Below are 21099 nucleotides of genomic sequence, written 5' to 3'. Positions count from 1 at the left end.
TCTCATCCCGTCTTATTTCCATTTCCCTGTCTCTTGGTTTACGCCCTGAGACACTGAGGGAAAGAAACATTCTTAGCCAGATTCTTAGTGCTTTGCTTAAGGCAGAGCTCCATGAACACCCATGAAACAAAGACCACTGTTCAGAAAGGAATGGAGACAGCTATCCTTTTAAATCCTTATTGTTTCTTCTAGGAACTTAGAAGTGAAAAGCAGCAGTTGGGCTGGAGAACATAAATTGTCATAGTGTCAAGGAGGATCTTTGGATACATCTATTTGTGGTTAGTGTAAGGAACGTGTGCATGATGCAAGTTATGACATTTTATCAGCAAATAAATAAAGGAGAAGCCAAACTCAGGAAGAGAGGGAAAGAGCATGATCCCTCATTGAAAATGATCATGTTTGTCACTAGCTTGTTTCCATAATCACCTCAAATATTATTGCTTTCTGTGGATTTTGAGTAATGGTTTTCTATTGAAATTGGGTGAAGGAATGAGAAATGTATTGGCTAATGCACACGTCTTCCCCAGATGAGACTTTTTTTTTTCCTTAAAATGAAGGTAATAATCCTCCTCACAAGCCCTTTTTATGGTTATTAAAGGAGAGCTAAAAAGTCCTTGGTTGGAGGCTTGGATTATGATGCTAGAATTCAACATCTAAATGTTTTCTTGCAATCTTTGTACCCCCACTTCTAACTCCCTTTATGTTGGAAACTAGTAATCTTCTTTTGCGTTATTGTAAAAGGCAGGGCCTATTGGTATGATAGTTGGTAGGACATACTGTGTTACAGAAGGACCTGATTTGGATGTCAGAGCAACCAGCCCGCCTTTGGTACATTATTTGAAAACATTTTCTGAGAAAGGAAGACTTCGATTTTTAAAAGCTGTAATTTTGAAACGTGTCTGCAATATTTTAATTTTATCTTTAAAGAAAGAACCCAAACAATGCTGATGCTATTGTCTTATCCTGAATCCTTTTCCTGGGTTTCTTTTCAGTGTGGTTGTGATCAACTGAATTTTACAGTTACGTGTTCTCCAGGGTTTGTGTGTGTTGACTTGCAGTGTTTTCTCATGCCAGGAAACAATGTCATGAGAACCATTCATGGGGTGGGAGAGATGATGACCCAGATGGTACTCAGTAGAGGCTCAATCTTCCCCATGAGCATGCCAGATGTGCCACCCAGCATCCACCCGAGCAAACAAGGGAGCCCTGCTGAGAATGAGGATGTGACTGTGATGGACACCAAGCTGAAGATCATTGAGATTTTACAGGTGTGTTGCCTAACGGAAGCTAGGTGACAAAGATGTCATTTTGCTTATTGGTTTAACTTCTTACACATTTTGTTCCAAATCACCGTGTAAGTATTCTGAAATGCTATCAATAGAATTTTTTTTTTTAAAGTTAATGACAAGCCTGGTAAGAAATCTCACACAGACACTATTTGACATATGAATCGTGTTTGTCCATTCTCATTAAATATACTAATGATAATATCTAATAATTGTGGGGTGCTTTGAGGTTAATAAAGTGCTTTCATGTGTATTTAAAAATAAATTTAGTATTGACTCTGATTGAATTTTACCTTCATTTGAGATGGATTTTAGAGCAAAAAGTTATTTGATTTATTTCCAACTCTTTTCCTATTTTTAATTGAATTGAACATATGATTCCATATGTCCAGATTTATTGTCTTAGTAAGAAACACAAAATTTTATTTATTATTAACAAAAATTATTATTTATTGGTTCTGGTATTTTACATGTGACAATCTCTCTGCATTTTTGTTTCTAAAGGACAAAGAATAACTGGAAAAAAATAACCTAATCTAATGCTTAATTTTAAGAATTTAAAGGAGATAATTTATTATTTCATGCCCATTGGCTTAGTGAATAAGCCTCTCATTACTGTAGCTATGAATTCTTAGCAGTTTTTAAGTTTGGAAAATACTTTTATGATACCTTAATTATAGGATTTATTCCAGATTTGGAGGATGGAGAACCTATTAGGAATCTGGGTACAGTTGACTGTGTCTTTCATCATAATTTCATATAGACTGAGCTACCAGAAGTGGGTTAGGAGTCCTGGAAGTGTCTGTACGTTGTTCATTTACAGTAATTAGATTTATAATCATAAAAAGTTTCACAGTTCCTCTAGGAATTCCAAAGGCTGAATCCTGAGAAATATTGGCAGGCCTCCCAATGCTGTGTTCATGACCCTGAAAAATCACTTAAAGTTTTCCTGTTCTCAAACTGAGAAAGGTAACGATCACCTGACCCGTGGACCTACTGAGCCGCAGCTTAACATTACCCGACTCATGGGACAAACTCTAAAATATGTGACCTCATTTTAGCCTACAGTTACAGAAAAGAAACATTAGAAAAACAATCTCCAATAGCTAAAAAAAAATGATGAGATGGAGCTTCTACATCTCAGCAGTCCAGGGTTGATTCATTTCTGCAGCTTCTCCTTGAACCTTTTTTTATTCTGATTTTCTGTCCCTGTGTCTGAGTCGACTTCACCGTGCCTATGTGCCTGAGTACTGCTTCTGGATGTGTCTTTCTTAGAATGGCTCTTCCAAGAATTTCTTTGTAGGCACACTCCTCGGTGCTACAAGGACTTCAAGGTCCTGTGCCTTGTGCCAGCTCTTTTCTTCCTGTTGGTCTTTTTCCCCATCACTTTGTATATCTCTCTTAGTCTCTCTCTTTTCTTTTTTCTCTCATTCTCCCTCTCCCTCTCTTAACTCTCTTTCTCTGCTTTCTTTTTTTATCCTTCCCTTTCCTCTTTTCTTCTAGTTTGCACTTGTTTTTCCTTATAGGCGTATTAGAAAATGAAAGTTTTAATTTTGATTGTATTTATGGAATACAATTCTGTGTGTAATCATCTTCAACTGGAAGTTAGTGTTTCCTTTGTTTATGATTTATCCTTTACTTTTAAAAATGGGATTTTAGACACCGTTCCCTGTGAAGCACCTGCAGTTCAGCTCTGCCCCCTGCCTTCTGCTCGTGGCTACTGAATTCTACGCCCTTTCTCAGTCCTCTTCCCATGGTCTGTCTCCTGCTCTGCAAATCCCTTTGCTACTTAGAATCAGTTCAACAAATACGTTTGCAGCCCTCACCACACGCTAATAAGAGTCTCTGGTGTTTGTTTTCCCCTCTAGCCTGTAAGTTCTCTAAGGCAGGATTTAGATCCTCAGCACCTTTTTAATGCCCTTGGTGCCTTCCTCAATACCTTGTTTAACGCATGTCAGGTGAATTAACCAGCTTAGCACAACTGACAACATCCTATGGAGGATGTTTCCATAAAAAGCTTAAAAGTCTAGCAAAGGAGAGAGAGAGAGAGAGACTGAGACACACAAAGGGAGGGAGGGAGGAAAGGAGAGAGATTGATTCAGATTATGACTGGGGAACCAGTGAATGATGCATTAAAAAAGAATTCAAACTGGATCTTGGAGGATTTTTTTTTTTTTTTTTTTTTTTTTGAGGCAGGATCTTGCGGTGTCATCCAGGCAGGAATGCAGTGGCACAGTCTTGGCTCACTGCAGCCTTGACCTCCCGGGCTCAGATGTTCTCCCACCTTAGCCTCCATAGTAGCTGGGATTACAGGCATACACCACCATACCTGGCTAATTTTTTATATTTTTGTAGAGATGGGGCTTCGCCATGTTTCCCAGGCTGGTCTTGAACTCCTGGGGTCAAGCGATCCTCCTTCTCAGCCTCTCAAAGTGCTGGGATTACAGGCGTGAGCCACTGTGTCGTGACAGAGGATATTTTAAAATGTGATTATTATGAAGTGGAAGAGAATATTCAAAGTAAAGTGGACACTGTGAGTACCTGTAGCGTGGCAAGAGTGGAAGTGCAGGCACTCCAATGCTGTTAGAACCAGGAAATCTGAGAGAGGGGATGAGAGAAGGAGCGTAGGAGGAGGGAGGGATGGGACACAGGTAGTGTAGACAGACATAAAGTTGGATGATACCATGAAATGCCAATCTTCCTAAAACTTGGGTGACCACATTGTTTACTATCCAAATGTGACATGTTTTACAAGGTAGGGGCACCATTAATAATTATGCTGAAACAAAAGGTTCAACAGGGCCTATCTCAGGCAGTCGGGGACAGATGGGACCTATGTAAAACCCCCTCCTGTGATCTGCAGCACATCCCAGCTTTTCCTTCTCCGATTTCTGTTGTATTTAGACCACGTGATTTAGCTCTCAATAGTTTCCTAATTATGCTAACAATGCTATATTTTGTTTCCCGTCTTGACTGTTGGCTTTTTGAGGGCAGTAGGCGTCACGTGTTTGCATTCCCTGTGGCACCTAGCAGAGTGTGGGGCCTTGCTAGATATTGAGTTTCTGTCCAAGCGTCCGTGAATACGAACAATGACAGCAACCCAAACCCAAGGAAACACAAACACCAGTGAGGAAAACCCATGGTGTATAGATGCTATTATTTCAACTGTCATTTAGAGCCAGGCTTCAGGACTGATCATGGTATAGTCAGAGTCATACTGTTGTAGCTGAATTCTCACCCTACAGTGTAAGAAGGAGGGTCACATCTCCAACAGTCTCCTCCAAGAGGCAATGTCACTCCACAAAGTGTTCCGTGAAATGACATCATCATTACCTCTTCATCTAGACCCCCACAATGCCTCTATCTGGAATATTCAGAAAGCAATCGTAGGGAGTCACATGTTCTTTCCAAAAATTTCTTTGAGGTTTCACTAACAGCCAGTGGAAATGTATTCCTTTGCTTAGTCTTAAGGCTGACAAACATGTGGCAACTGGTGTTAAAAGTTTCTAACTAGCTCCTTTGAAAGGTTGATACTTCCACTGTTCTTGGTGTGTCATGAATTGCATTTTTAAATACTGTGCTAATGAAAGAAATGTATGTTGTTCTTAATGTCTCTTATAGTTCATACTGAGTGTCAGACTGGATTATAGGATCTCATATATGCTGTCAATATATAAGAAGGAGTTTGGAGAGGACAGCGACAATGCGGAGACATCTGCCAATGGATCCCCAGATACTTTACTACCATCAGGTATCTCTTTGTGACAATATTTACTCTTTGTGACAATATTTACCCTTTGTATTTTGTTTTTCTGAGAACTTGAAAGTATGTATCATATTTTAAAACATAATCATATTTTTTGTGTGTGTTTTTTTATTTTTTATTTTTTTACTGTACTTTAAATTCTGGGGTACATGTGCAGAGCGTGCAGGTTTTTTACATAGATATACACGTACCAACCTGTCATCTATATTAGGTGTTTATCCTAATGCTATCCCTCCCCTAGTCCCCTACCCTCCAATATGCCCCGGTGTGTGATGTTCCCCTCCCTGTGTCCATGTGTTCTTACTGTTCAGCTCCAACTTATGAGTGAGAACATGCGTTGTTTGGTTTTTTGTTCCTGTGTTAGTTTGCTAAGAATGATGGTTTCCAGCTTTGCCATATTTTTATGAGATAAAAGTGTAGATATAATCTCCCCTAATTACATCAAAGAGCTAGACAGATTATGAAATAACTCACCTAGAATGGTGGGGAGGGTGTTTGCTGTTGTTTGTTGCTAACTCCTATGAATGCCTTTTTCTGTGTAATTTTTAAGACTCTATAAGATAGACATACTGTTTATTGTACCATTTTACAGAAGAGAAAACCAAGGTCAAAAAGGTTAAGTTACTTGCTAAAGGTCCTGAAAGTAGTGGAACAAGGATTCCCTTGGAGGTCTCTCCAGCTTCAGAGTCCAAATTTTTCAGCATCATGATATTTTGGTGAAAATCCAAGAGAAGTTTTTCTTCCTGGATCAAAGAGCAATGTGAAATGTAGTCATCAGAAGGATAGGTGTTTTGAAGAGAGGCCATTGCCTGATTCAATAGTAAAGACGTGGCATTCCCTAAAGACCTGAATGTGGTTGTTGGTCTCATTTTGTGTGTGTGGATTTTTTTTTTTTTTAATTTACTTTGTATGGTTATAAACTGGAACTATATTTCAATTTTCACATTTAAAAAGTGTAAAAATGAAGCTTCTTTGTCTCTGAGCGTTGGAGCATAACAACAAAAGAGCACAAATATGATTTAAAAAGTTTGTGACTATTGAAAGGACTTTAGAAAAACTCAGAAATATTAAATTACCATTTTTTTGGACAGGTCAGACCAAGTCATTGTAGGCTGAAGGTATGTCTTATTGAAGATTTAGACAGCTAATGGAATTCTTCTGAGGATAAGATTTGTATACAGATGTGAAACTTCCTTCTAACTGCCACCACTGTGACATTAGGAACTCTTGTCAATCAGCCAGGAATGATTCAGTGGTTACAAGCATGTAGTTAAAATTGATAATAGACCATCTGTCCTGCTGTCTGAATCATTAGTCTCATCAAAAGGCAGCATACCTCTGCAGAAGGACTTGAACTTGCCTAAGCAAGACTTCTTTTCTGGCATGTTTGCAATGGTGTTGTTTTTCTACTTCTCAGAAGTGTAGAACCCCAAAGGGCTATTTCCAGGAATGATATGGCAGAACCAGAAAGTCTTGCTGGCAGTTGCATTGACAGTAGCATAAAAATTATTGACTCCCAGAGGCCAGGCTTCTGGAAACATGAACTTTAAGTGTCAGTAAAGTACCAGAGGGAAAGTCTAGGGACACCCCAGAAAACTTTCTAATTTACCTGATCTCTTTCATTTTTTATATCAGTAAGGGATACCTTTCTGGGGAGAACTGTTTTTCCACTTTTATATCTTACTCTGTTTCTTTTCAAGCTTTGGAATGAGAAGTAAGTGGTGTATTTTATTCTTTGAACATGTTACCTTGACCAGGTATGGTGGCTCATGCCTATAAAACCAGCACTTTGGGAGGCTGAGATCGGGGGCAGATTGGTTGAGCCCAAGAGTTTGAAATAAGCTTGGGCAACATGGTGAAACCTGGTCCCTAAAAAAAAAAAAAATTAGCCAATTGTGGAGGTGCGTGTCTGTGGTCCCAGCTACTCAGGAGGCTGAGGCAGGAGGATTGCTTGAGCCTGGAAGGTTGAGGCTGCAGTGAGTTGAAGTTGTACGACTGTACCCTAGCCTGGGCAACAGAGAGAGGCCCTGCTTCAATAACCAACAAACAAACCAAAAATCCTCGTGTTATCTTTGTAAAGGTATCTTCAAAATGTTAGTGGTGTGGGACAGCAAGGAATCATGATTGGTTCACATAGAGAAAAAAAAAATGTCCTTTCCCACAAGAAAAAGGGATGGAATTTTAGTAGTAGTAAGCTTAGGTAAAAAGACCATGTTGTTTGGAAATAACCACATAATAACAAGGCTCATTATATATATATTTTGATTATTTAAAGAATTATCCTCCTAATATTATCACTCATTTAAATTATATGTAAGTATGTGCATATATGTATATATGATCTATATATATATACACACATACTTCTCTAGACAAGAGGCACCTTTGTAAATGGTGCTTTCTGATCATTTAGACATATTTTGGACTATAGCAATACATGAGTTTAAAACATAGTTTACGTTAAAAAATTACATTGATGTTTTAGTGGAAGTATATTGTGATTTTTTTCAAACTGTTAATTGACCTAAATTTTTTAAAATTTTTGTGGATACATAGTAGATGTATATAGTTGTGTGGGGTATGTGGACTATTTTGATATAGGTATATAATATGTAATAATCATATCAGGATGAATGAGGTATCCATCACCTCAAACATTTGTCTTTTGTGTTATAAATAATTCAATTATAGTCTTTTGGTTATTAAAAATATACAACAAATTATTATTGACTATAGTCACTCTGTATACTAGATCTTATTCATTCTATCGAACTACATTTTTGTAAGCATTAACCATCCCCACTCTGCCCACCCCGCTACCTTTCCCAACCTCTATTATTCTACTCTCTGTCTTCGTGAGTTCAATTGTTTTAATTTTTTAGCTCCCAGAAATGAGTGAGAACATGAGAAGTTTGTCTTTCTGTGCCTGGCTAATTTCATTTAACATAATGACCTTCAGTTCCACCCATGTTGTTGCAGATGACAGGATCTCATTCTTTTTTTTTTTTTTAAATGGCTGAATAGTACTCCATTGTTTCTGCGTACCACACTTCTTTATCAATTTGTCTGTTGATGGACACTTAGGTTGATTCCAAATCTTAGCTGTTGTGAATAGTGCCACAGTAAACACGGAAATGCAGATATCTCTTCGATAAAACGAATTTCCTTTCTTTTGCATATACACCCAGCAGTGGAATTACTGGATCATATGGTAGCTGAATTTTTAGTTAGTTTTTTTTTTTTTTTTTTTTTTTTTTTTTTTTATTTTCTTTTTTTTTTTTTTTTTTTTTTTTTTTGAGAAACCTCCAAACTCTTCTCCATAGCAGTTGTACCAATTTACATTCCCACCAACAATGTACGAAGGTTCCCTTGTCTCCATATTCTCACCAGCATTTATTATTGCCTGTCTGTTGGATAAAAGCCATTTTAACTAGGGTGAGATAATATCTCATTGTAGTTTTGATTTGCATTGCTTTGATGATCAGTGATGTTTAGCACCTTTTCGTATACCTATTTGCCATTTGTATGCCTTCTTTTGAGAAATGTCTATTCAGATCTTTTGCTTATTTTAAAATCAGATTGGTAGTGTTAATAGATTTTTGGTAAAGAGATTAAGACAAGTATTTTTATGTCAATTGATATTAATATGAATATAATGGCTCCTAACTAAAATAGGATAAAGAAGAGATTTTACCATTTATCTTTGCAGCTATTGTTCCTGATATAGACGAAATTGCAGCTCAGGCAGAAACTATGTTTGCGGGAAGGTATAGTAACATTTATATATCTTTATCTTACTTGTGAATAAGATTTTACTTAGAATTTTATTGATACTTTAATATTGTTCACTTCTTATATCTATTTATTTTTAGACACTCTATGTTGCTAATATAATTTCTGCCAGAAATGAAGCTGCTAATTTACTCTAGAGGAGAAAGCATAGCTTTTCTTTAGGTCAGTTAAAAAAAAAGGACAAGAGAGATGAGATCAGTGTATTGAACTTTTCTCTGAATTCTTTGCTTTTCTTTCCTCAAATAATGACAGCCCAAGAATGCCCTTTAACTCCCCTGGTATAAATATCACTGCATCTTGTAAAACATTGCTTTCCTGAATCTTAGATATTTGAGACAAGAAAGTAATTATTTAATGCTATCATTAACTTTGTATGTGAGAAATAAAGCTATTTTCTGCCTATTGAAAATATCCATGATTAAATAAAACAAGACACCTTTGACATGACTAGCCTCCTTTGCCATCGGGAATCCTACCATTTATTGTTTTAATATTGTTTTTTTCTTTTTCAGAAATGAAATTAATAGCGATCAAAAAGAAAAAGTAAAATGTTTAAGCTATAAATTATTAAGCTTCTGGTGTTCATTTTTATTACAGACTTGACATGAGAACCTAAAAACAGTCTATACAGTAGTCTTCCCTTATCTGTTGGGGATACATTCAAAGACTCCCAATGGATGCCTGAAACCACAGCTAGTACCAAACCCTATATACACTATGTTTTTTCCTGTATATACATACCTATGATAAAATTTAATATATAAATTAGGCATACTAAGAGATTAACAACATAACTAATAATAAGATAGAACAATTATATAGTATGCCAGCATCACCGCTCTTGCACTATGGGGCCATTGTTTACTAAAATAAGGGTTACTTGAACAAATTCTGTGACTATCTGACAGTCACCTGATGACTGAGATGACTGCTAAGTGACTAATGAGGGGGAAAACACGTATAGCATGGAGATGCTGGCAAAGGGATGATTCATGTCCCAAATGGGACAGAGCAGGATGGCACAAAGTTTAAAGTTTGTGAATTATTTATTTCTGAAGTTTTTCATTTCATATTTTAGGACCGTGGTTGACCACGGGCAACTGAAACCACAGGAAGTAAAACCACAGATAAAGTTGGGGAGGGTAATGGGGACGACTACACTAAGCATTTTGTTGCAGTTTTTGTGGTTGTCATTGGAAAGACAACCAAGAATTAAGAATTAAGGGCACTCAAAAGGGATTTTTATCTCTACTGAACATTTAGTTTAGTTTAATTTTTACATTATAGTACCAATTTTTATTGTTGTATTTTCCTATTGAAGAATTTCATTATTCCCGAAGAGGGAACCAGTATATGATTTCACCTTGAAATAATAGATGGACCTTTTGTCCCAGAGGAAGCTCATCCAGAGTCCTAGTATGCCACACCTGTGGCTGCTCTAGTGATGGTTCAGGCACATGCACGTTGGCCTTTCCTGCTCCTCCCCACCTATCATGTAGTGGCCTCTAGGGCCTCAGGGGTAATCAGTCATTGGTGGACATCCAGCCTAGCACACCTTCTCCCATAAATGCTTTTGGATTGACTCAGATGCCCATCTTTTGTCTATGCCGAGGTGACCAACTCATCCCAGTTTGCCTAGGAACCCCAAAGTCTTGGATAAACCAGGATATTTGGTCATCCTGCTTTCATGGACAGACACCAGCGTTTCTTTGTGATTGTTTCGTCATTAGTTACATGAGGAAAACAAAGTAAAAATGTTTTCCTTTTCACTTCCTCATTTCAAAAAACAAATGATGTACCTTTGAGAATATGTATACAATTCTAACGCTAAAGATAGATGTTATATAAATGTGAGTCACTTTAGAATTATTTTTGGTTTATAGAAAGGAAAAAAACCCAGTTCAACTTGATGATGAAGGAGGCAGGACATTTTTACGGGTTCTCATTCATCTGATCATGCACGACTACCCGCCTTTGCTGTCTGGAGCCCTGCAGCTATTGTTCAAGCACTTCAGCCAGAGGGCGGAGGTTTTACAGGCATTTAAACAGGTAAGATTTAAGAGCTCTCAGTGCATCTACAGCAGAGGCTCTGAAAGTGATGTTCATAGTATCCAACCTGACTTTGTGGCTGCAGGGGTAATAACACTGTATGGCTGTTCCTGGGGACACTTTGTATTTTTAAACATTGATACAGCCTTGTCTATGCCAGGACACAATCTATTTAGAAGGTGTTCCCCACAAGTGATTTTTAGTTAATATCTTTAAAACAAATGAAAGGCACCAAGATTTAGGAAGGCACTAGAAGATAATAACACGTTAGGAATTTTGTTACCGCTGCTATTATTTTGACCTTAAATTTTACTAATGAATTTGGGCAGGAGAACCAATAGACGTGAAATAATTATTTTGTGATGGAAAACTGCATAAATCCAAAAGAAAGGAACTGTTATGGATCTAATCTTTTTCTTTGTGGTCTTTGAATGTGACATCAGTCTTGAGATTATTAATTAGTAATAATTAAGTGCTTACATATGCTTCACTAATATAATAGGGTATTGATCATTGAGGCAGTTTTATAGGAATATGTTAAAATAATATGAAATAATTAAAAGAGTAGTTGTATATTAATAAATGCATATATGTATATGTCATAATACATGTAAATTATAAGAAAATAAAAACTTGTATGATGAAGTTTAGATTTTATCTATTGATATTTTCTCCCACTTATTTTTATGTTTCTGACTCTTTTCAATCAGATAGTCAGTCTCAGAAAAATTAACTTCAGCAGTGAAATTAAAGTGAGGGTATCTTTTAATCTTAAATCACTTTGAAAAGTTTCGCTAGGGCTCACTTAAAAAATTATAATATATGAAAATATTGGTTAAGAGTTCACACTTACTTCCAGGTAGGTTTTCATGGTCAATATACATATAAAATATTCGAAAATGTTCTAGAAATAATGAACTTCAACTAAGAGATTGAAATTCTTCTGTTTTAGGTGCAATTACTGGTGTCTAATCAAGACGTAGATAACTACAAGCAAATCAAAGCAGATCTAGACCAGCTTCGACTGACAGTAGAAAAGTCTGAGCTATGGGTTGAGAAGAGCAGTAGCTATGAGAATGGAGAAATTGGGGAAAGTCAAGTGAAAGGTGGTGAAGAGCCAATTGAGGTTTGTTTCAAGATCTATTTTGAAATACTCCAAATGATATCTTTTAAGTCAGTTATGTAATCACATGCTCTACAATGAAAATTGTTCATAAAGAAAAATTCTGTTCTGAGCAACAGAGCACAAAATTTTCATTTACTAAGTTGTCAGTTAACTCCATAAACTAGCACTTTGGTTAGTGCTTGTCAATTTCTACCACTTCTTACCTCATCTGTCTTGTGTTTCACTCTTTGTCATTTCTACTGTAAATTCTATAATCCAGCAATCAGGAAAATTGGAAGGAGCGGAAGGAGAACAAAAGGAGTAGACCCTAAACTGAGGTCTATGGAGAGAGGTGAATTTTTATGGTTCCTTTCGCTGTGGCTGCTTTTTGCCAAGCAGTAAATCAGTGCTATCGTTATGCATATCCTTATATAAAAATATCTAAATGGAAGCCCAATATGCTTTATTTTCAGTATGAAAATACCAAAAATCTAAAGAGCGACTATTGTCTTCTGTTATATTGGCTTTTGTAGTGTGTTAATTAGTTTTCACATTTCACTAAGTACATATGACCATTTAAAAAATGTTAAATACTGCTTTAGTAGTCATGTTTAGATAAAGCAAGCTAGTACCAACATCATAATTGTTAATACGAAAAGTTTTGTAAATGCCTGTCTGGTGTTTTATATAGTTGTTTTTTAACCTGTAGGCATATAAACCATTTTGATGGGTTTACCTGCTTTTGCTTTTGTGTTTGTTAGATTACCCAAAATATTGTGAAGTGAAAAGTGAAAACAGAGCAAGAGATAATTAGAGTAATCAAAATGCTTTGGAAGCTTGTGACAAGATACTGGCACATGGGCTTCAATGCATACTCATGTTTACTGGGATTTCCTTTGCAGCCCTCACAGCCACAATTAGATGCCCTTTATTTCCCTTCTGGCTTTTAAGCTCCACATGAGTTTATCTCATTGGCAAAAGTTAAATTTAATTTAGAACTTCAGCTGCGGGGGAATTTGAGAAACCAAATCTGTGATACAGGGGAACCCTCTGGGGTAGGAATGAATGCTAAGTGTCAGGTAATAATATGCCTCATAGAAAGGACAATGCGTAGGTTATTAGCATGGGTTTTGGAATCAGACACTCCAGAATTTGCCACTTGGTGTATGCGTGACTTTGAACAAGTTATTTTTATTTTCTAACTTTTATTTTTATTGACTATAAAATGGACATCATAATGGTACTTAGCTCTTAGAATTGCTGTAAAGATTAAATGAGGAAACCCTATGCACATGGTGTGTCATTTAATATGGCTCCAGTGGGAAAATATAAACAACATAAAAATATGTATAATAAGATGACATATTACTTACCAACAAGTCAAGAAGTAAGTCTCCAGCTTTAATTCCTTGCCTCAGTGTTGGCATCATGGATCAATGGGCTTAGTTCTGAGGCCAGTCATTCTCCTGACGGCATCATGGCAGTAGCATCCTAGATATCACATCTGTGCACGACAACATCAAGAAGGAATATCTATTTCTGGGTCTCCTGTTTAAGAGTGAGGAAACCTTTCCTAGACATCCCTCACCTTATTTCATGTCTCTTTGGCCAGAACAGGGCCAGATGTTAAAACTACACCAGTGGAGTACAGGATTAGTTTAGATTACATAAAAGATGTCCCTCAAGGTAGGATATGCCACCCTGAGTTACATGGGAGAAGGATACATGGCCAAACAAAATTGGATTTTTCTAGCAGGGAAGAATAAGAAAGACTGTTGGTTAGCAACCAAAAGTGTTTTTCAGTCAGTGTTTGTTGTAATTATTATTTGTTTTTATGTGTAACACACTGTGTTGTTTACTATGATGGATATGGAATTATGAAATTTCAGAGTTATAAGATACTTGTAGGGATAATCACTTTCAATTCCCTATGTGATATATGTGTTCTCTTATCTCTAAATATCTCACCTGAGTGAGATTATTTCTTCAAACAAAGCAAACTTCTGTGACGGGAAATTCAATACCACCCAAGGTAGCATATTCTGTTGGCATTAAGGTATAGCTTAAGAAATAGAGTATTGCCAGTAAGAAGTTGATGTGGTCCCTCCCTGTATAACAGAGGAAACCACTATGATGAATTTATTTCAGCAACTTCCTTGCTTAGTAGTTTTACCATGTGTCTGTATTTCTAAAACATAAGAAATGTATGAGAAATATTTATTTAGCCTATTTTGTACATGTTTTCATTGTTCATCCTTGTTGATGTATAACTGCAACTCATTCATTTTCTCTAATATATGTTATTGCATTTATGCCTATGTTTATCCAGTTAGCTGTTGATGGGCATTTGGGCTCTTCCTGGTTTTGGTGTTTTAAAAGAAAATTTGCTACTAAGACCAGCGCTGCTGTGAAAAATGTTGTATGTCACCTGGTGCACATATTCGGGAGATTCTCTGGGCTGTCTCCATAGGAGTAACACATGCAGTATGTTCCCCTCTACCAGACAATGCCAGGTGTTTTCCCTCCACTTGTGTATGAGAGTTCTCATAGCTCCCCATCCTTATGATGGGTGTTTTTCTCACTTTCCCACTTTTGAAGATTGAGTACACTTGATATATTATCTCTGTTGTGATTTTCATTTTGCTGAATTACTTATGAGGATGAGATTTTTCTTTTTTATGTTTATATGCCATTTTACTTCTTCTTCCAGTTTAGATAAAGCTAAATTCTGTACAGGCAGGTAGTTCAGTCCTACCAATTCGTGTGTACCTACTAATAAGGTTAAACATATTTGTTCACTTCAAGTCAGGTTAATGTTATAAGTTCAAACTTGAAGATGATCTTTTATTTCTTTTTTTCTTGCTTTATTGTGTTTATAGAATTTTCTAGGACAAGGTTAAATAGAAGTGGTAATAATGGGCATCCTTGTCTTGTTTCTGATTTTAAAGGGAATGGTTCTAATATTTCACTATTAAATAAAATATTTACTGTATGTTCATTTATAGATACCCTTTATTGAGGAGCACGTTCTCTTCCTAGTTTACTTTTTAAAACTACAAATGGTTATTGACTTTAATTAAATGTAATTTATGCGTCTATTGATTATATATTTTTTAATTTAATCTTTTCATCTTAATGACATAAATCTTAGAGCTTCTACTATATTCTAGGTTTAAAATATCTAGGTGATTTTTTTTTGCATTGCTAGATTCTGTTTGCTAGTACTTTGTATAGAATTTTACATCCGTGCTGCCAGTGAAATTAGCCTGTAATTTTCTTTCTTTATTCCTTCCTTTCTTCCTTCTTTTCTTCTTTTTTTTTTTTCTGTTCCTATCAAGTGGCGGTATTGAGCTTAGACTAGTCCCATAAAACAAGCTATAGAATATTCCCTTTTCTTTGTGTAAGATTAGAATGATCTGTTCATAAATGTTTGGTAAAACCTGTCTGCAAAACTGTCTGAGCCTGATATTTACATTGTGGGAAGATTTTGACTACTAATTCAATTTTTTAATGGTTATAAATTCATTCAAATTTTCCATTTTGAGTTAATTTGTTTTGTATTTTTCTAGCCATATATTGAAATTTTCAAATTTATTGGCATAAATTTGTTCATATTCTTTTGCTATCTTTTAAATTTCTGCTGTATTCATAACTTTGTACTCCCTTTTCATTCTTCATATGTTTTGCTATGGCTTTCTTCTTTTCCCTAGCCCTACTAGCTCAATCTTGCCAGAGTTTTATGTACAGTTTACCCTTGAACAGTATTTGGGGAATGGGTATGGGTGCCAACCTCCTGTACAGTTGCAAATTTCTTTAATAATTTCTGACTCCCTCAAAACTTAATTACTGATTGCCTGTTGTTTACTGGAACTCTTACTGATAACATAAACAGTCAGTTAACATACATTTTCTGTGTTGTGTGAATTACATAGTGTAAAATAAGCTAGAGAAAAGAAAATGTTAAGAAAATCATAAGGAAGAGAAGATGTATTTACTACGTATTAAGTGGAATTGGATCATCATAAATGTCTTCATCCTCATCATCTTCATGTTGAATAGGCTCAGGAGGAGGAGGAAGAGGAAGGGTTAGTCTTGCTGTCTCAAGGGCAGCAGAGGTAAAATATGTATATAAGTTCAAATTCATATCGTTCAAGGTCACCTGTATTTTATTCATCTTTTAAACATAGTCTGTTTTTGGGTTTGTTGAGATTCTGGATTTGTTTGCTATTTTATTATACTTACCCTACTATACTCCATCTTTTTATGTTGACAGACTTTTTGATTTAAAAAAAGTTGGTGGTATCATTTCTTCCTAAGGAGCTGCATTCCCTGAGTTTTGACAAATGATACTTTTATTATTTTTCAATATTAGATATTAAAAATGTTTCCATTGCGAGTACTTTGGCTTAGAATTACTTGGAAGTGAGTTTTTAAATTTCTACATGCATAGGTTAAATTTACCTTTTTTGTTAATTGAATTCTTAATTAACTCGTGACAAGATAATTTAGTTATTATGGTATCATTTCTCCAAAATTCAGTGAGACTTGCTTTTTGGCCTATTATACATCTAGGTTTTGTAAGTGTCCAACGTGGCTTGAGAAGAATGTGAATGGGTGTAGGATTCTTTATATATGACTGGTGAATCAAGCTTATTAATTGTGCTTAAATAGTATATTTAATAATATTTTAATTTTCTTAACATATCAATAAGTGAGAGAGATTTATTGGCATTTCCCACTACAATGGTAGATTTATCAATTTCCCCTTGCATTTCTGTTAAGTTTTACTTCATGCAGTTTGAGACTATGTCATTAGAAGCCAGTACATTTGAAATTATTATATTTTTACTGCAGGACAAAAAGGTTTATCAACTGTGAGTTATTTCCCCCCCTCTTGTGATTATTTTATTCCATGTCTTCTGGCTTCCATTGCTGCTGTTGAGAAGTTTGCTCACCGTTAAATAGTGGTGCTTTAACTTTGAAACTCAAATTAAGTGCATGTTGAACTTTATTAGTTAATATATTGCTATATAGTTCATATCAGTTCATTTCATTTTTATATTTTCCCTACCTATGACTTTGTATGGTATATTAGATAATTTCTTTAGACTCATCTGAGTCTCTCTTCAGGTCTGTCTTATTTGAAGTCTTCTCTACCAATTGACTTTTAAACTTCAGCCACTATATTTTTTCATACCTGAAATTTCATTTTTTTCAAACATGAAATTTGAGTTTTTTTCAAATCTATTTGGTCGTTTTTGATCATGTTTTGTTGTTTTCTAATTTTTGTGATTTCCTATGGCTGTTTAATAGTCTGTACATAACAAGTTTGAGATCTGATGTACTTGAGATTTCCTTATGATTCTCACTTATGTTGTGTATCATTATGTTTTGATCAACTTTGATTATGAGCTCATATCTTTTTTCAAATTGACTTCATTTTTACAGAAGTTTTAGGTTTAGAAAAAAATTGCACAGAAAGCACAGTTCCCATCTAGTCCCTCTTCTCTCTCTTTTTCTCCTATTGTTGACATCTAGCATAAGTGTGGCATATTTGTTATGATTGATGAGCCAATATTGACACAGTATTTTTTAACGAAAGTCGATAATTTATTAAGGTTCACTCCTTGTGTTGTTTAGTTATGGATTCTGACAAATGCGTAATGTCATGTATCCACCATTGTAGTGTCAAATAGGACAGTTTCATTGTCCTAAAAATTCTCTATACTTCACCTATTTGTCACTCTCTCCGAATCCCTGAGTCCCTGGCAACCACTGATTTTTTTTGGGATAATCTCTATAGTTTTGCCTTTTCCAGAATAGCATACAATTTGAATTATACAATATATAGCTTTTCAAGACTGGTATCTTTTACTTAGCAGTATGTGTTTAAATTCTTCCATGTCCTTTTATAGCTTAATAGCTCATTTTTTTTGTTATTGCTGAATAATAGTCCCTTGTATGGATGTGCCACAGTTTATAAATTCACCTATTGAAGGACATCTTGGTTGTTTCCAATTTTGACAATTATGAATAAAGCTGCTATGAACATTTGGGTGCAGGTTTTGAGCTCGTATCTTTTGACCTTTGTCCTGGGGTTGACATAGGGGATTTCTTCCTTAGAGTGTTTGTGATTGCATTTGCCTGTTGGCAGGGGGCGCTGCTAGCCTGAGACCACGTTACTCCCTTCCTATATACCTGTCTTAAGGCAGGAGTTTTGGGGTTAGCTCCCCAAATTAGACACTTGCTTAGAGTTTACTTAGTCTTTGGATTGCGGATCTAGTATTGTCATTTGCTTTCAGGGAGACTTTCCTTGTGCCCTTGTTGCTTGGAGCTCTCTGATCTGGTTTCAGGTTACATTTTTTTCCCTTAGAAGATGGAGGCTGGGGTCTCTGGGAGTTGTACTTTGTTTTCTGTGGGCCCAGAAATGTAATTAAAATAGGTTTATATCTAAGATCTGGTTGTTTTGTAAAAGGAGGGTTCTTTGCAGTTTTAAGTTGGCTATTCTTGCTGAAGTCTTTGGGATGTATTTGCGTCAGGTGTTTGGTGATATTTTTATTGTTGTGAATTCACATTCTTTGGAACTTTGTATGTGGAATTCCTTTGAGGTCTGTAGTTAAGGCCTCATTTAGATTTTATTTGCCTCTGTGAAGCACTTTGGGACACTACCTTCTGTAACCATATTCAACGTAAGTTTTGACTTGGGTCTTTTGGGACCTCTTTAGATTGGACATTCTGGTCCCCAATCTTGAGGGAAAGTGTGCTCTTTTCATATGGGAGCCTCAAGAGAATTGTTTCCCCCTCTTTTGTTTTTGATGAGAACCAAAGCCAAGATAGCTAACCCTTTGCTCTTCTGTGGGCCACATGTTCCCTGGTTTATCACTGTGGGTGTCACCCTTAGTATTCCTGATTCTATGCCAGGGTCTCTGATCAGACCTTTCATTTTGCTTGGGATCTGGATTTTGTTTCCTTTTGCTGTGTGTGTGTGTGTGTGTGTGTGTGTGTGTGTGTGTGTGTGTGTCATAGCAAAACTCAGAATCCAGGTTATTAGGTTTGACTGATGCCCTCAGAGCCAATGATGAGTCTAGTGCTTGATTATTGTTCTAAAATTTTTATGTATTTTCAGGGTTTCTGGACTTGCTATTACAAAGACACATTTTAAATATTTTATCGATCACTTTTGGATGTTATGCAGGAAGGATTTCTCTGTACTTTATCCTATTCTGTTGGATAATTCTTAACAAGAGACAACCCTTTTTTGTTTTGAGCCTGTGTATTTGTCTCTAAAATATCTATTCAAACCTAGATATTATAGAGGTTTGCTAGGTTTGAGGCAATGTGAATGATATGAATGGTTGCATTTGGTGAACTGTCATGTTTCTCTAGAGTAAAGTCTTTCTTTCAATTGCTGTGTAAAGTGTACATTTCAGTCCCATTGCTTTCATGTTCACTTGCCTTGTGCACACTTAAATTTCTCCTCTCCATTCTTAAAGTTTAATATCTGAACTCAAATCTAATATTCTACTTGCCCTCAAAGAATGAACACACTTCATGAACACCCAAAAAACAGTGTGACAAAGTGGTTGATTATATACTGAACTATGTGGTACAGAAAAAGGAGAGGCCAGCATGGGTCTGATGACTGGGAGAAGGCCTCACTCCAGATTCGACACATAGGCCTATTCTGAAGGATTGGGAGGAGTTAGCTAATGTGTTCAAGAGTAATAATAAGAAAAGTAAAGTTCAAAAATAAGTGAATTATATTTGAAATGGCTGGAAATTAGGAGCCTGTGAAGATTCTTGGGAAGGGAGGCAGGCATACTGTTTTGGAAATTGAGTCCAACAGAATCCAGAGTGCTTCAGAAGAACAAGAGGCCGAGTTGGGACACCCATTAAGAGGCTCTTGTACAAATTCAGGTGTGAGGTTCTGAAAGCATGAACTAGTGAGATAGCAGTAGAAATGTATGCAGATAGGTGAATTGAGAAACCAGGAGACTGGTACCTATATAATGAATTAATATAAGGGGAGCAAAAGTGAGAAACTATGAAGTAACTAATTTATATACAGCCAAATAATCTGTATTATGCAATAACCCAACAGCCAAAGATTGTGGCAATGTATTGTAAACAGGATGAAATATATCACAGTATCAATGGAAACAGCCAGTAGCAGGCAGCACACACTCTAGCAAGCCAATACGAACAATACTCCTTTGTTGTTCAGTAAATCTTACAAAGACTGTAAACACAGCACCATCAGCATTGTTCTAAAACAGCTCATAATGATCTAACTTTGTGCTTGCTTAGATATCAGAAGACCGGATAACTTTAATGTGATCCTTCATTTTGAGAATAAAAAATATCTCTAATAACATAAAAGTGTGTTTTTCCTCCCTCAGTGGAAAATTTGGTATACTCTGTTGACAATAAATATGAATTGATGGTCTGTCTACTAACACTAACAAATCTTGGTTTATAATCCAAAATTATACCATTACTGTACTTGATCTCTTATAAATAAGGAGAAGGGGATGGATTTGGTCTCTGGTAAGCCCATTGCGTCCCTAGAGCTGAGGAGCTTTATTATCTATTGTATATTATAGTGTTTTCCTTTATTAAACTTATCATCCCCAGCATTAAAAGACTGTATCATCGTTTCTGAAAGCTTAAAGGCTAAAATATAACAAGTTGACAATATCAGTAGCATTAGGAGAAATTACTAATTCATCGCTTTCAAAATGCGTTGACTTCTAAATATAGGAAGGAGAGATTAACTCAGGAAATCGTATCCGAGTAGGTTAAGTCAGGATTACCCTTTACGTTCATCCACTGCTTTATTTAGGGTTGAGAAGCAGGTCACGTGGGCATTGCAGTGCTTCAAAGGAAAGTTCCTCCTCATGTTGTTTATTTTGAGTGTTAATTTTTCTTACAGTGATTTTGCTTCTATATTTGTGTATATACCTGTATTTATCTCTATATCTATCTACTCACCTATATATGGTTTCCAGCGTCTTTTTCTTTCCTTTTCTTTAGAGATGGGTCTTACTCTGTCACCCAGCTGGAGTGTAGTGGCTCTTTTTAAAAAATTGACTTAAACTCTC

The 21099-nt window shown here is 36.0% G+C and overlaps 1 protein-coding gene across 7 annotated transcripts in view; it reads left to right on the top strand.

Moving 5' to 3' along the window:
* The window catches only part of ITPR2 (inositol 1,4,5-trisphosphate receptor type 2), a 494659-nt gene that overhangs the window by 199205 nt on the left and 274355 nt on the right, over positions 1 to 21099 (top strand). For all 7 annotated transcript variants that reach the window (XM_017507025.2, XM_017507023.2, XM_017507029.2 and 4 more), the window contains 5 exons: positions 1075 to 1268; positions 4908 to 5037; positions 8762 to 8819; positions 10728 to 10893; positions 11846 to 12019. In XM_017507025.2, coding sequence (XP_017362514.1) covers positions 1075 to 1268; positions 4908 to 5037; positions 8762 to 8819; positions 10728 to 10893; positions 11846 to 12019 — 722 coding nt within the window. The remainder of the gene's footprint in view (positions 1 to 1074; positions 1269 to 4907; positions 5038 to 8761; positions 8820 to 10727; positions 10894 to 11845; positions 12020 to 21099) is intronic.

This window comes from Cebus imitator, unplaced genomic scaffold, assembly GCF_001604975.1.
Source record: "Cebus imitator isolate Cc_AM_T3 unplaced genomic scaffold, Cebus_imitator-1.0 Scaffold367, whole genome shotgun sequence".
Taxonomy (NCBI): Eukaryota; Metazoa; Chordata; class Mammalia; order Primates; family Cebidae; genus Cebus; species Cebus imitator.
This window is presented reverse-complemented; position numbering and strand designations above follow the sequence as displayed.